The sequence below is a fragment of the Falco biarmicus genome, chromosome 3 (genome assembly GCF_023638135.1).
Source record: "Falco biarmicus isolate bFalBia1 chromosome 3, bFalBia1.pri, whole genome shotgun sequence".
Taxonomy (NCBI): Eukaryota; Metazoa; Chordata; class Aves; order Falconiformes; family Falconidae; genus Falco; species Falco biarmicus.
Window position 1 is genome coordinate 40,113,200 of NC_079290.1, and position 16,614 is coordinate 40,129,813.

General features: G+C 39.7%; 1 protein-coding gene across 2 annotated transcripts; it reads right to left on the reverse strand.

The window, feature by feature from the left end:
• Window positions 1–2,198: 2,198 nt before the first annotated feature.
• On the reverse strand, window positions 2,199–9,052 carry LY96 (lymphocyte antigen 96). Of its 2 annotated transcripts, XM_056333177.1 has the most exons (5): window positions 8,679–9,048; window positions 6,891–6,980; window positions 5,818–5,949; window positions 4,730–4,782; window positions 2,199–2,766 (listed from the first exon to the last, which is right to left on the reverse strand). In XM_056333177.1, exons 1-5 carry the CDS (start codon window positions 8,848–8,850, stop codon window positions 2,665–2,667), a joined length of 549 nt encoding a protein of 182 aa, XP_056189152.1. In that variant the 5' UTR covers window positions 8,851–9,048; the 3' UTR covers window positions 2,199–2,664. The 2 variants fall into 2 exon arrangements, with proteins under 2 accessions (XP_056189152.1, XP_056189153.1); XM_056333178.1 differs by lacking the exon at window positions 6,891–6,980 and having other exon boundaries at window positions 8,679–9,052.
• Between the last annotated feature and the right edge of the window lie 7,562 nt (window positions 9,053–16,614).

Sequence of the window (16,614 nt, forward strand, 5' to 3'; positions counted from 1 at the left end):
AATGAAGAAGTAAAAAATGGATTCAAGTTTACTGAGCCAATAAATTGAAGAAAAGGGAAACATTCAGGTCTGTCTTTACTGAGCCCAAGTAATTCACTTCATCCTAAGTAGACTCCTCTTTGCTGTAGAGCCCTGAGTATGGGCTCAGGAAAGTTTGGAAAGGATAAAAGTTAAATGATAACTGTTGTCAACTCTGGACAACAGCAGGAGAAAGAAAAGCCCTGTAACAGCTCTGTCCTGTCCTGTGAACAAGCCACGCTGAGCAAACCTCTGCCTTCAGCTTTCCTTTTCACCCTACAGTACTGCAGCGATTTCAGAGTTTTTGCATGTTTTCATGCAAAGATCAGCTGTTTGCGTGGTCTTACACCTTACAAAAACCTGTCTCCTCTTGTCCAGGGGGAACATGGCGCAGCAGCCACCAGCACGGCAATAAGTGGAAACCTGTCATGTGCAAGAGAAAGCTTGAGGCTTTTGAAAGGTCTTTGCTTTATAAAGTTGTGGCTCCTGTGTTCTGCCTCGCAATCCTATCTGCTGGCATGTGTAATCATAACCCTTCAGCTAAAGATGTACACTATAAATGTCTGCAACGCAAGCTACCAAATACATATGTTTATCTGTAAATGTCCCTATTTAGATACAGAAATTCTATTTCTACCTTTACATATACTGTAAATTTTCTGTAACACCTATGAGGCACGAAAACACATGCTTATGAAAAATAGAGCATATGAATGTCCTTGATTTTCTGGAGCTGTCAGTCTCTCCTGCCTGCAGTACTTGCTGCTTAATAAACAAAACATTTATTCTAACACCCTGAACAATTCAGGGCAGCAAAAATCTCAGAACACTTTGTCACTAAAAACCATTTTGAGACTTTACCTGGTGCTTGCTGGACACTGTGAAATGGGTACACAGGAACATCATACAGTAAGACTGTTCCCTAGATCAGCAATACTATTTGAAATGAGCAAAACAGAAGAAGGAAAGTACTTAATGGCTATCAGGCTCTCTGGCTGCTTTTGATTCATATTTTAGATTAAGAGGAAACTGATTGCAACTCTAGTAACTTGGTTCAAACATAAGCAGGAGCTGCTGTGGTACTCCATCACGGACTGTTCCTGGAACGGTGCATAGATGGAAGATGGAAGGCAAGGACAGATGCTTTGCCATTGCCACTTGGGTGTAACTGTGGCTTCTTGTACCCAGCCACGATGCAGTTCTACTTCTTATATTTTTACTGACTCAATGATTTTGCTTTAGATTGCCAAACTAGCTATACTGAAACCAAATTTTCAATGGAGTATCTATATACTTGGGGAGGGGGGGTTTGTGGATTTTTCTGATGCCAAATTTGAAAAACACCTTTACGTGTAAAGTAAGATTAAAAGCTTCACTTCTGCTAATCTTCATGCTTGGTATTTAGCAGTCTGAAGGAGGGATGGTTTGTTCTGTTTTTTCTTTTTTTCCAGGCGTTTGGAAGCAATTTGCTAGACACAGCACGACCTAGCGGCCAGCGCAATGTGTAACTTCAACTCGGGCCCATTCCTTAGAGAAAAGCTTCTGAACTCACCAAGCAACCACTGGCTGGGGGCTGAGGATGAAAAGAGGATACGGCATCCACAGGGTGTAAGGAGGGTATCTGTCTGAAGGCAGCAAGCACTTGCACACTGCACCGGTCAGCTGTCTTTCACCATACAGCAGCACCAAAGCACCACGAAGCATGAAAGGATGCCACTCTCTTCCCAAGGACCAAATCTTGTACTCCATCAAAGTCTTGCCAAAGGCCTTGGGTGCAGAGATGCAGCAAAGTAAGACAGTGCCCATGGTCAGGCTGCCCATGAGGCAGAAGCCACAGCTTTAGACATGCTTTTGATCCCTGAGGAATAGATCAACCTGTTGGGCAATGACAATCCTGCTGCTTCTGAAGGAGACAGCTTGTGTAGCCTCTGCTCCTCAGACCCTGAGCAAGAGCTGAAAACATGTTAGGGGGTGGCAGATACAGCTCTGGACAGCTAAATACAGCTGTACTATACCAGTGTAACTGGAAACATGTTCCACTTTCTATGTTATTCACATCAGCTGATACCACATAACAAATCATTACTTCTCTGGTTCAGCTCAATGCAAACGGAGTAGAATATTAGGAAACATCTAAAGATAATCACAAAATAACAGGAGAATAACAAATATTTCTCAAATTGATTGTACAAACAAGTTTTATTGTTAAAAGGGAAAAAAAAAAAAAAAGAAACACAACAGAGTTCCCAGTTTCAATTGCTGTTTTATTTCAAACTGAATACTGGTGAACTTCTGATTCTTGCACTTCAAAACTTCCTATATTAGTTTCGTGCAGTCTGAAGGACTTGGCATTTTCATAACTCAAGGCACAGCACCAAAATGCAGTCCTCAGCCTGACATCCAGTCAGGGTTATTCTGTGGGTTAATCAGGATTCTTGATTCCCAGAGATTTTGTGCACACTGGTTGAGCATCTGATTACAATGGTGCTATAAATGGGTAAGACTATCCATCAGGTAGCTTTCCAGACAGTACATGATGTATTCTACCTCAGGAAAATTAGCGTGCTTATTATTTCACAGCTTGGATTCCAGTTGCTTGCAGAAGTGACCTCTGTGTTCTGGAATTATTTGAAATGTTTGTCACATTCAGTAAATGTCTTGTTTTACTATCATGGTGATATTCAAGCATATGAACATATTATTCTCAGAATCATCAGAGAATCCTTGTAAAATAATGTCATAATTGCCCTAAAACAAGCAAGAAAAAAAATATTAGTGCATAAGGCTGTTCACTCTTGTCTAAATAGCTGCTTGGAATAGTTCTGGTGATTTCTGTTAGGACTGAAAAAGAAAGATTCCCATTGGGGACTGTTATCATGGGTATATTCAGATATATGTGTATATAAAAAAGTAGCACTCATCTTTCTTCCCATGACCTGGGTACTAAGGAACAGCAGTAGGCTGTGGTCCAGCTTGCACTTGTCAGGGTCCTCTCTCAAACCAGAGTCCTGTGCTCCTGAGGGCACCTGCTTCTCCTTCCAGAGCTGTTCTCTTGAGTAACATTTCTGACTCCACAAATGGGAATTAACTGAGTTGATACACCAGGATGCATTCTGCAGCAACCAGCTTTTTTGTTGTCAGCTATAATCACATACTGGATAACTAACTGCTATTCACCCTCAGTGGTGTTTACCAAAATCATCAATTCATAGTGAATGTATGATGTGAATGCATCAAATCTCTGCTTGATGAAAGCTAAAGCAACTTCATACTATTATTGGTGGCAAAAAGTTTGTCCTGAGTTTGGACGTGATGTCAAGATTAGGATGAACTAAGTTAGAGAGAGGAGAGTAGGAGGAAGGAACCACGTGAGAAGAGTGCTGTAGCCATTCTTCAGTCCCCGATCAAAGCAGAGCCGGTGCTTCCCCTAGTGTGAGGTCTTAAGCTGCCTACTTCAATCATGCTGTCAGTGGCCAGCTCACCTCCCTGCATGAAGCATCTGCTCCCTGACTAGTGGGATACAGCTTGCCTGTACCTTAGACATAAGCCTGGCTCTGTCAGTCACACTTTCTCGTGGTGCACACTGCTGTAAGCAACACTAGTACTCACATCAGCTCAGCGTCCCTTCCAGACCCACCACTGTGCTCATTCACATCCAGCAGTCTGATTCATAAAGCAGCACCAACCCAGGCTTAGCTGTTGTCTAGCTACCCACCTTCACACTCTCGCACAGACTTTTGTAGGTACCAGGACAGAAGACAGCTTGGTGGCCCCTACTGAATCCAGGTCTTACCTTACCTTCTTTGACACCTGTCACCTTCCTCTTCTGATACGGCAAACTGGAGATGAGTACTTGGGAGCTGAAGGGCTCTTAGGACCAATCTAAGGACTGGGAGGCTTGCAAGTGTTTCTAGTTTACAGGGAAGGCTATGATTAGAGTTAGCTCCTGGTCTGGAAGAGTCCCATCAGGAAGTGTCAGGTCTGCCTCATCTATAGGAGGACTGTTTATGGCAGAGGATATTCCTGTCTACTACCAGCTCTGGGGCTAGAAGAGATGCTGTGCTGGATGGAGTTCAACACCATTGAAGGCCCATGAGCTTTGAGTTAAGGAGAAGCTGGAGATTTTGTACCAGTAGAAGCTCCTTAGTAACATTTATGGGGATGAATAGGGATGGTAAGGGTCTTAAGGCTCAGGCAGCTGATGAGGCAGGTGTTGGATGAGAGTGGGCTAACCTGAGGACTGATGCTCCTCCTGGTTTAATGCTGGAGCATTGCTTTTACTCTTGGATATGGTTATCCCTCTTCAAATCTTTGAACAGGATTTCAGGGAGGAACAGATGAGCGTGTGAAGACAACATACCATAAAGAATGAAACGGGCAAGAAGAGTATGGATGGATTTACTCAAAAAGGTTAAAGGAAACACAATAATTTACCAAACAAAATTGAATGATTAAGGTGACATTAACTGATATCTTTGGTCTTTTCTTTTATAAAATAAAGGAGGAATAATAAAGGAATAATAACGTGAGGACATCTAACATTTCAAGATGCTACCATTCTGGAGTCATAACTTCAGGCATGAGAAAGTTTTCTGACATTTCCTTCTGCTGTTTTCTACAGTTTGAATGAAAATCTCTTTTCAGAAAATATATACCTGTAAGTATGTGATTCTGCTATTGCTATTTTTTTATATAAAATGCTGAAAAGTACCTTTGGAAAGTTTGTTCTTGAACCTTTAATGTCAAATGTTGTTTCAATTGTTTCTGTAAAACAGAGATAATGATAATATAAACGGTTACTTAAGCATAAAGCCATCAATCAAATTTCTTAAATAACTTCAAAGCAATACGGCATATCTCTCAGCAGCAGTGCCCATACCATTTACTCTTCCACCGATAAAGCCCTCACCTGTTTCTCCTCCCAGAGCTCTGCCTATTTGTCTAAACCACAAAAGAAAATAGAAATTAAGCCCAATACTCCTGCAACATCTCCTACAGACCCATCCTACTGTGATAACTCAAATAATGTAACTTGTAATAGTAGTTCAGTTGAATGATAACCGAAGAGAGCTGGAATTAATCTTAAAACAAAGGAAAACACAGATTTCATATTTTAACTTCCTCGCAGGTTTCTTTGGCCTTTAGTTTGACATCCTGCCTGAATTTTCTGGATCTGAGCCTGTGTCATGTTAATGTTGGTTAGCCCTTACAACAGGATTGATGCCTCTCTAATAAGAAGAGCGTTATACATGGGCGTAGAGAATCTCTTTAAAAACACATCCAGACACTTCTAAATGAATTGTTTTCTGTATATTAGTAGTGCCCCTAGCTCCTCTCAAGTTTTCTGTCCAGTCCAGTCAAATGTACTCTTTCTGGGTAATTTTAAGAGATGTTAACAATAAGTGTCATGACAAGATGAAGGGTATTAGCATTCCTAATTTATAGAGATGGAAACTGCAGTACTGCAGTGATAATCCTAATTTATAGAGATTAGTAATCCTAGTTTATAAAGATAGAAACTGAAGCACTATTAAACGGCAGGATATTAAAGCATAGAATATGGAAATTTTCTATTTTAGCGGGGTTCTGGCACTGGAGGACTGCCTGCTTTGAAGTCTGCTGCCTGTCAAGCAAGGTGAACAGGTCTAGATTGTGGAGAGAAAAATCCATCTGCATGGGTTGATCAATCAGTCCTTTAAGAGATCTGCTTAGTGAGGAAAAAGGGCTGGCAGGATATGGCCCTGTTGGGGAGGGAAACTGCCAGGCAAGGGAAAAGCACGGTATGTTTTCCTTACTGACCTCCTTTCAGCCTTCTGCACACTGAATATTCGTCGTCAGCGGCTCCACTACAAAGGACTTCTTTCCAGTGAAACGCTTTGGCTCCGTCAAACCAGACATAGAAGATGACCTTCAGGAAGGTGATGTCACTTCCTAGTTAAGACATTACAAGTAAGAAAATGGTAGCTGGTGGGGAGGAGAAACATATATGCAGACGTGCTATTTAAATAAAAACTATTTTTCTCTGAAATACAGTATTTTTTAAATACTCCCCCCCCAACTAACAAAAATACATATCTTGAAAACTGTTACTTCCAGAAAAACAAAAAGCTGGTTTTCAACAAAAAGCATCAGTCATAAAAAACACTTGAGCGAACAATTTCAAAATCAGTTTTAATTTCTTTAGCAAAGATATCGAAGTTCACTCAGCTCCACAGCTAACCCAAATAAAGAGTCAGATGAGGACTATGTTGTTTTAAGCCGGTGTTGCAAACAAACTGTCCTGGATGCTGGTAGCCATGATAAAGACACCTTTCTAGTGAAGCAAACTTAGTCCAGCTCCAGCATATTTACTCAGAAGGTAAAGTTTATCATACAGCCATTTCATAAGTAACTCCACCTGCCAGCTTAAAGATAGGTTTAAAGATTAAAATTAGGTTTGCATACACAATCCAGTATCATTTCCAGCCTCTGGAACACACATATTCTTAGTAGGAGTCCTGCCTACTTGGATAGCCTAATAATATTCTCCTTCCTTAAAAAGACTTGGAAGTTCTTCAGGCCAGAAGAGTTTGTGTGCTGCAGCTCCTGCCTGCTTCTTCCAGACAAAGGCACGTGCACCTAAACTGTCTCAGATTTGCATGTACCGTGGCAGCCAGCATGCACAGTTCTGGTAAATGCCCCAACAAGCAAAATTCAAACATGCTTATTTCCATAAATCATTTCTGTCCATCAAGATAATTTACCTATTCAATTTTTAATCACAGAAACTAATCTCCTAAATAATTTGTCATTTAGGATGAAATGTCAGCTTTTTGCTTGTATTCCATTTTCTGCATTGGCAGAATATAATTGTCTAGTCAAGGGGGACTCACGTGGAATCCAGGTAAGTGCAGCCTTCCAGACGAAATTGTTCATAATGCTGCAAGGTGTCAGGTTAAACATGAAAATATGAGCTGTGGAATCTACAGGAAAAAAGTATTTCGTATTGGTAGTGTGACTAGGCTTCTCCAGGAAAATAATAAAAATATACATATATATACACACAATAAACACATACACAGTATTTAGTATAAGGTATATACTATAAAATTGCCTCATCTAAATATCCATCATAAGTATTAGATAATAAACATCTATTTTGAATTACAATTTTATTTATTTATATGCTTAGAGGTAAAAATAATGTATTTATTTAAATAGCAAGAAAAGTCAATTATTTGGTCAAAGATATTTTGCACACAAAACATAAGAGGCAAAATTATTTTTATTCCTCTTCTAAAGTTAAACAAACTTTTTATTAGCACTAAGCCAGCGTGGTCCTCTGCTGAAAATATTACTACTAATGCTAACGATGGAATCTATATAAACTTGCTGACAACAGCTGAAAATGTTTTTAAGGTACCAGCATATTTTCCAGGATAAGGTAAATGAGCCTTTGAGCAGATTTGCTTTGTGTGACCCACCTAGCGCTGTACAATGCACAGTGTCAGAAGCAGGGTGATAAAGCATCATACAACCTGTATCTAACCAAATGTAGACCCCATTAGCTGATATTTTAATTTAAAAAAAAAATAAAATTCAGTGACAGCCTTTGGAAGGGTTTTCAGTCAGTGTTTTTATTTTTATTTTAGGGAAGATGTCTGTTCAGATTTGCGCTGCGTGCTGTGGCGGGGAGGCGGGCTGGGGAAGGGGTACTCCTGCACAAAGGGGGCGGCAGGGACATGTACAGGGAAGGGTTCTGCCTTGTGTTTCAGGGATTAAAGCGAGGGGGTGCAGAGGGAAACTGTCTGGCTCTCTGTAGCCATCAGTCAGCTTCTCATCTTAGGCACAACTATGCATGGGGAATTCCGATGGGAAAAAGGACAAACAAAACCCACCACGGTCCCAAAGGTTAGGTTTGCAAGCTTAAGCACTGCCACTTTTACCCTTGTGAAGTTTTTGAGTATTAATATAAAGCAAAGTACCCCAAAGAAACATGCCTTCCTGTGCCTCATTTTATATAGCTATTTTACAGTGATGTACAGTAGGGATGCATGCAGATTTCTGAAAGACATGGGCTTTTCCTTGCAAAGTGTCTCCTCCAGTGCCCACCTTCAGGCCACTGAGCTCGCCTGGGCTCACGGAGCCTGGTCGGCACAGACAGAGGGGGGGTGCCACGTCGTTGAATAATCAACCAAAACTCAGTGAATGATATGGATCCAGTAGCCCACAACACAGGCGTGGCAAGAAGGGACACGCCACGTTTCCCCAGTGCCTGAGCAGGCCTCCAGCCCAGCAGGATATCACATTCCCCCTTTCCTTCCATATACTTAAAGCTTTTCATTGTAATACATTAGTTAAATCGATGTGGATAATTTATACAGCACAGTACTTGCAAAACACATTTAAATCACTTGTCTTCTAATATTTCCTGAATCAAAACATGCCTGCTTTACCTGGGAGTAAACTTAGCTGCTGCAACCAGCATTGTGGTAATATTTACACCTATGCAGTATAATTCTTATAATAAGGTAATTAATAACAGAAATATACTTCAGCTGAACTTCTTATTTTGCTGTATTCATCAAAAAACAATTCTGAAAGAAAGCTCACATTTCCTCCGACTACAACAATTATTGTGCAAACACCAGTAAGAAAAGAATAATCTATGTTTTACTTACCACAAAAAGTGTAAGACAGTTCTAGATCTGATGATATGCAAAGAAATTCACTGACTCCAGGGGCAAATAAAATTAAAAAGAAAAGTCCAAACATAGTTACTTTTTTTGCTGAGTATTCAACGGAATAAAACTTTGGCTGGGGGAAAGAGGAACAAAAATTCAGCATAGTCATGCCCCGTCACATGTCTTCAGGGAATATTCAGTTGTTTTGTCAAATTCTCTGCAAGCTTAATTAATCCTACTACAGCACGATCAGTTATCAACACAATAAATTTTGTGAAGAAAAAGAATTTCTGCCTTTGTTGTAACATTTTCATCAGACAACGCAGATCAAGCCACGAGTGAAAAATGAAAGAGAGAACTGTATGAAATGGGGAAGTGAGGAGAAGTAAAATTATGATCACTAGAAGCACGTAAAGGGCAAGTTTAGTTGACTCATCAGATGTAACATTTGTTAAGGCATAATTTCAAACACTCACAGTGTTTGCTGTGCATACTGAAGAAGAGAAAAGTTCGCAATTTATGAAAACCAAGTCTACTCTTTTTATTGATATGGTAGCCAGTAACTCTCACAAGTTTTCAGAATGAATTTCTTACAAAGTTCACCGTGCTTTAAGAACACGCCAGCACTTTGGAGGAGCGTAATTAGATGACACATTTCCAAATGGAGGTAAGCACGGAAGCTGAACGCAACTGTCTGACACATTATTGAGTAGCACCACCGATATCCTTCACAATGTCAGCTGCCATCTTCAAAGCTGTATCTATCAGTTAGACTACTTAGTGAAAAAAATCTTAAAAATCCATAAAATGACAACTGCCAGCGCAGCGCTCAGGCGTGGGTCCAGGCCAACACCGAACACTAGGCAACTAATCACAAAAGCTGTTGGATTTTGACTGAGATGTTTCTGTAAGAACAGAGAATCTACCTGCCACAACTGAAGACGGGTTAGGAGCCCGATTTTAACCTAGGATGTTGAAAACAGTCCAGGTTGCAGATTTTGATACCTAAGTTTGAAAATGCTTTTGGTATTAGATATACCCCCTTATTCTGTCTGTTAGTGCAATACAAAAAAGAATAACATATTTTGCCTCTATGTGCTATATTAATTCTGTGGGATCATTTAACCATCTAACTGACAGGAAACACAATTACATTTTTTTTTCTGAATGTAATTAAATACACAAAGTTACTGAATTTACAGAACTTAAATTATTTTCTCCTGAGTTACCTTCTTGATTTGCATGTATGTCTGTAAGGTCCTCTTAGATCAGAAATTGTATTCGTTTCATGAAAAAGAAGCAGTATATACAATAGACAGGTATTTGGTTTTGTGCTAGGCAGGAAACTCAATAAAAATTACTTAGAACAAATATAACTTAATCAATTGTTCTGACTCTCCCCACTTCCTATCACAATTCTCACAAATTGTGTGCACACCAGGGCAATATTTTACCTATTATAAAGGTGAAGTTGCAAAAGATTAATAAATTGGTTTTCAGAAGTCTGAACTTGTAACACAAAAGGTGATTTAGGAATAGTGGCATGCACAAGAACATGACTAATTGTGCCCAGAAGACGGGGGAGTTCACAGTCTAGTTAAAGAAGGTGAAAATTCAACCAAAAATGCTTAAAAGTACCAACTAATGAGCTAATACATGTAATAATTCACAAAATAAGTTAAAAGTTTTAAAATTTAATATGGGTAGACAATTCTTTTCATTATTTCTGTATCTTTCTACAGACCACAAGAAGAATCCCACTGGCCTGGCAGAGTTCAAGACTGAAAGAAATTTCTGGCATTTGGCTTTTATGTGGGGAATTAAAAATGATACAAATTTCCTGACAGATCTCCAGAGTACATATATCACACGATTTTTGCTGTTGTTTAATTGGAGGCTATAAAACATGCAAACCCTTTGTGATCACAGCAATAATACAGTCCTGTTTCAAAATGGCCAAATTTTGCTTAAAAATAGTAAAATATGTAGTGACATTGAAATAAATAGAGAAGGGCTGTAATAGTTGGAAAAAAGAAATGGAGTAATGAGACAGCCACTAAGGAGTGATGAAGCAGCCACTAAAGAAGAGCTACCCTATGCACATACGGTCAAATAAAGGTTCCTTTCAACCCCAAAGCCATGGCCGCTGATGTGGAGCGAGTCTCATCAGTGGGAAGCCAAGCCAGGCTCTCTGCTGAGTCTTCTGTCAGCCCAATAGATTTAGCAAAAGTCACAGGTCAGTCTGAATCAGGCACGACATGGCACTGGCTGTACCCTATTGACGTATGCGATCACCCAGCCAAAAGCACGTCCCTCGGCAGCCAGACTTGAACTTGCTTTGCTGCACAGTGCGTTGGGTGGCTCACGGGCAGAGTGGAAAGAGCACTGCAGATGTACAAGGTTCTATATCAAAGCTCTTTAAGCAAAACTGAAGACAAGCTCTCTGCTGAACTCCGTGACTTTCTAGACCTGGTTCAAGAACAGGTGGGTTTTTTCAGATACTTGACGCAGTAAGTGATATAGATGAGGAATGAGTCCCCCCTGGTGGCTTAGACAGACACATGGTGAAACCTCTCTCCTCTCCTGTTCCTTATGGCACTTTTATTGTACAAGACGATTCCAATGCTTTGAAAGATCTGCGTAATGGGTTCCATTTTAGAAGGATCTGGCTGACTAATGGGAAAATAGGAACAATACCTGTTACCGGTATCAGGGCTAAAATATCATGTAGGACCACGATTATAAAGTCTATAGCCTTGACCACTGTTGCCTGATCATTTTTTCCTTAAATCAAATTAACCTCAAACATTTTAAAATCTTTTCAGCAAATTCAGTTTTAGATGCCTGTGGCTTTTGATGCCCATATCTGTGCTGTTCATAGACGTGACCTCTTGTGATGCTCACTGAAACCCCAAACCAGTACACTAGAGGTGTGAGGAGTCTGCTCTGTCCCTTTCAAGTCAGTGTGAAGGTCACTGGAAAAGAAGGATATAAACTTATATATACTCAATTTTTACTAAATACTCTTTCCTTACTCTGATCCAGAAGGAAGGTGAAAAAGAGAAAGAGAAGTGGAATGAGCTACACAGCAGTGTTAGCTCACTGACGTTTTGTGACAATTTACTTAATTTATTTTGAAATCTTTGCAACTACATTTGATATGGACCAACTTTCATATCCAGTTAACAGTACACAAAATAAATCCAAGTCTGGAGAATTTAGGACTTCATACTTCTGACACTTCATTTTACCTACATCTGAGATGCTGAGAGTAGAAGCTTAACTCCAAGCCTCCTCACTGATTTGTAGTTAAAATCCTTAAACTAAACTATGGTATTTTTATCTTCTTTCCCAGTACAACTAAAAAGTGCTTAACTTACTTCTGACTGAATTTCAAAATAATAATTTTGTATTTGGATTGTTGGCTGCAGATGAGTACTTTGACCAAATAAGCACTTCTAAGTCACTGAAATCTCCCTCAAGAAAGATTTATAACATACATTACCATAATATCCCATCACAGAAAAATAAAGAACATTATATCAGTACAGCAAACTACTCTGTTTCAAAGAGTTAGTCAGAGAGAATTAAAAATTGTGTCCTAGTTCTTGGCATGTACCAAACCCTCCCATTTATGGAAAACTCTTTTAAGATGTTCAGCACATTTATTCAATAAAGAAAGAGGCAATAATAATTTAATTTTCCTTGCAGGACCATTTGTGACAGTTTTTGAAGCAGACCTTTTCACAGCTGGAAGGAGACATGTTTATTACTTCTGATCCTGGATTTAGGGTTGCTGCTGAAGACACTCCAAAGGGGTTACATATAAGGCATGTGTTCACAAAACAAAAAAACGTTCAGCCATCAACATGAAGAATAGAAAATTGTAGCAATTCATGAATAAATCTCTCTTCTGAACTCCTCTCATCCTATCTTTGACAACGTGTTTAGTGGAAGTAGAAAGTTGTGCCCAGGGATACTAGAGAGAAGTTGAGAATTCAGCTCCTCTACATGCAGCTGATGAGTGCTTGAGGGTGCCAGGGGAGTCTGACCGGAGAGCAGTGCACCAGCATGTGTCCAGTGGTGAGTTGGTAGTGTTTGAATAAGACACCAAATAGTTGTGGAAAGAAAGAAAAAGTGATGTGCATTATTCTGAATGTACTTTTTAAATGCCGAATGCACTTTGGCTTAGTGGTTTCATTTGAATATATCACATTAAACCACTGGAAACTATTAAAGTGAAGTAAATACACACCAGGTGGTTTCCTGTGGAAACAATTATGTTGGAAATAACTCTCTGCCTGTTGCCAGTAGGCTTATGGTTTATTCTTTCCAAGCCAAGTTTAGGATTAAAGCTTATACTTATAAAGTATACAGTGAAACATTAAAGTCAAAAAGAAAAGAAAGCAGAGGGTGAAGGGAGAAGGGTTGTGTCCTACCTGAGGCTGACAGAAAGCACACCACAGCAATACTGCCCACCCTGGTATTCCAGAAATGGAGACAGCTGGAGATGTTTTGTGGCCATTCGCTCTTGTTCTCTGTTTTTCCCTGCTTAAAATAGCTGCTCACTGAGATCTGTATAGCTGTGGGATAATCTTATTACAGTGGGTCCAACTCCGAGCTAGCACACTTGTCCCATTCCTCAGCAGGGCTGTAGCAGGCTATGTTGTACATGTGGGCATGAAGAAATTTGTGGTATGACCACAGAACTTCAGAGCAACAAAATTACAGCAGCTTACCAAGTTTCCACTTATTAAGTTATACTGAGCGATTGTAATAATTCACATGTGTGCTTTTAATTTTTACAGCACAAATAGAATTTCATGACGTTTGCACCACCTAAATTAGGCCCTCATGGTACCATGCAAAAATCTGCACAGACTTTCTTCATCTTTGCCAATGCAATGACTTTGGTTCATAACGAAGCAAGCTCCAGTGAAATTAGTTACCTTTTAGTTCTAGAGCGTGCTTAAGATTGTGAAGTACCTCAGAGCTGTAACGATTTCTTTGAAGGATCAAAAGGAGTTAATTTTCTCATCAGAATTTTTTACATTTGCAAGAAAAGGCTGAGGGTTGTGGGAGAATTTAATTTTAAAAATAACATTAAAGAATGACAAGAAGCATTGCGCTTTATAATTAAGAATGGATAGGGACCTACATAATATTGTAGACAAAGCCAAAAACTTGAGAAAAAGGCAGAGGGACGTCATCAAGAAAATAGTACATAGTCAAAGACTAGAAAGAAAAATTTGCACGTATCCTGTCTGTTTTCCTAGGAAAAAAAAGCAGTCATCTGTGATCTTTCGTGGGAGCTTTTAAGGCTGGAAGAGGACATGAAGCATGTGTCTAGGAAAGAGGCTGGAGTCATTTTGTATATTACTGCTCTTCACACCAGATTGAGTAAAACTGGCTACCAGGGTAAGATGCGAGACCCAGCTGCCAGGGACAAGTCATTGGCTGATGCTGGAAAGGCTGTGGGAGCTGGCTGCCTTCGTAGTAGCTATAGCCTTGCAAATAAAACAGCTTGTAAATCCCGTCTTTTAGAAGACTGGGCTTCTACATCAGTATTTCCTTCAGAATCTCCACATGTATGAGCACATTCTCTAGGTCTTATAAATCAATTGTTTCTTCTGTGTCAAACACAACTTACCTACACCCAAAGAAACATCAGCTGTTTCCGGGGATGAAAATGTTAGCGGGTAGTAATACTTCTGCAATTAGAACTGTTTTTCACCTAGTGTATAAAACTGAAGAAAAATAAACCAGAATAAAATAGTAGTTCACAAAATCAATAGGATTGTGAAGGATATGGAGCTAACATAACCAGGCTTCGGGAATTACTGTTTATTGAAACACTCACGCTACAGTCAGTTCTCTTGCAGGATTTGTGAGCAGCAAGAGGTCCTGTTTTGCTCTGTGCATATTTCCTAGCTTAGGACACCAAGCATTTCAGAGCTCCCCACGTGGAAATGCACGTAAAACAGAAATGCATCTAGAAGTCTTTCTGGATTACATTTCCATTCCTTTATTTTGTTTCTGCCATTAAGAACAAACTACAGTTGTCTGAATACTAGTCTCTACTGCTCTCAACAAATTCCAGGGATCTAAACCTGCCAAATACATGCAAGTATACTCGAATGCCGTGTGCAGGTTTGGGCCCCTCACTGCAGGAGGGACACTGAGGGGCTGGAGCATGTCCAGAGACGGGCAGCGAAGCTGGTGGAGGGGCTGGAGCACAAGGCTTATGAGGAGCGGCTGGGGGAGCTGGGGGTGTTTAGCCTGGAGAAAAGGGGGCTCAGGGGGGATCCTGTCACTCTCTACCACTGCCTGAAAGGGGGTCACAGCGAGGTGGGTGTCGGTCTCTTTTCCCCAGTAGCAAGCAATAGCACAAGTGGAAATGGCCACAAGTTGTACTAGGGGAGGTTTAGATTGGATGTTAGGAAAAATTTCTTCACCAAAAGGGCTGTCAAGCACTGGAACAGGCTGCCCAGGGAAGTGGTTGAGTCACCACCCCTGGAGGTATTTAAAAGACTTAGGGACATAGTCTAGTGGTGGATTTGGCAGTGCTGGGTTAACAGTCCAACTAGATGATCTTCAAGGTCTTTTCCAAACTAAATGATTCTATGATTCTAAGTACACACTGTAAGTAAAAATTGTAAAAAAGCCAGACCTGAGAATCCTAGGATCATATACAAGGACAGGCAGAGGTGGAAATGCTAACAGGGATGGGGCCAAAGCCATACATACTTGGAAACCGTAACAAATATGATGATTGGTTGTTTCCCAAACTGAGTTAGAGAAGTTAGCAGCAAACAAGGAATAAACAGGCAAATACTGTGCAAATCTAGTAAGTTTGGTCTTCCTTTTCTTTCATATAAAAATGCTATTAAAAGAAACTATGGAATCATAATTATTTTCAAGTTGCACATTGGAAATACGTTTTTCTGAAGACTACATCATGGCTAGAATCATCATCTATCTTCTGGTAGAAATCTGGATTTCTTTTTTAAATCATCTATGTGTCAGAAAGCCATCTACTAGCTTAACTTGCATTTCACTGCCACATGACAGAAAGAAGAAATGATATTTAACTTCCATACTTTTTTTGAGAAACTAGCCACTGGGATGGAAATCTCTTACTATTGCTTCTTAAATCTGAACAAGCCAAATCTCAAATTTAACAGTGACAATTCTCTGCAGTCTAAAGAAAAGGCTGAGGATTTTGATATTGCTCGAGGGGTACCTAAATATAATTACTTAAAGAGAATTTTGAGGCCTTTCCTCTACCTTCTCTTGCAAACTCTTCCTGTGCTCCCTGTATTTGGCATTTAAAGATGAAGTTAACTTCATCGGCAAGCACAAAGAGAGTGAACGCATCAGACAGGGAAAGAATGGAAAGTTTTTTAATTAAGTGTAAAACTTTATTTCAGCAAAGACAAGCAGTTCAACCAGGTTATCAGAGTTGCTTGTTACTGGCCTCACATCTTCAGTGTCACTTGTGGTAGTATGAAGTGATACTGGCTTAATGGGGCTAGATCAGGTTTATAAAGTTATAGCTGTGCCAATACAAAATAATTGCCTCAAAAATATCTGGATGAGATGTTTTGCTTTTTAATTACTCAGCAAGTACGTCAAGAGCAATTTCAACAGTCAGGAAAACATTTAAAAACACCGATGTTTTAATATGATCTATAGTGTCATCCTATGACAGGAAAATGAAATAATAGTCTTGGAAGATATTTAAACTTTAAAATACATTTTTTCAGTTAGACTTGGTAAACATCTGGAAAGGCAGCAATAAGTATTTTCTCCTTACTTGCAGTATCAGGATGACCTAATTAGTAGCAAGCATCAGATTTACTTACTACGAAGGGCACTGCTAATAGAAAAGGATTATTCTGATTTTTGCTTTTTCTTTTAAGTCAGCAATTTT

Excerpts from the sequence above, each read along its gene's own strand:
- LY96 (XM_056333177.1), bottom strand. The coding sequence starts at position 8,850 with ATGACTATGCTGAATTTTTGTTCCTCTTTCCCCCAGCCAAAGTTTTAT. Across the intron at positions 5,950-6,890 it reads TGCACTTACCTGGATTCCAC|GAAGTGACATCACCTTCCTG; the intron begins GTGAGTCCCCCT and ends TGTCTTAACTAG. Across the intron at positions 2,767-4,729 it reads CAAGAACAAACTTTCCAAAG|GGCAATTATGACATTATTTT; the intron begins GTACTTTTCAGC and ends TGCTTGTTTTAG.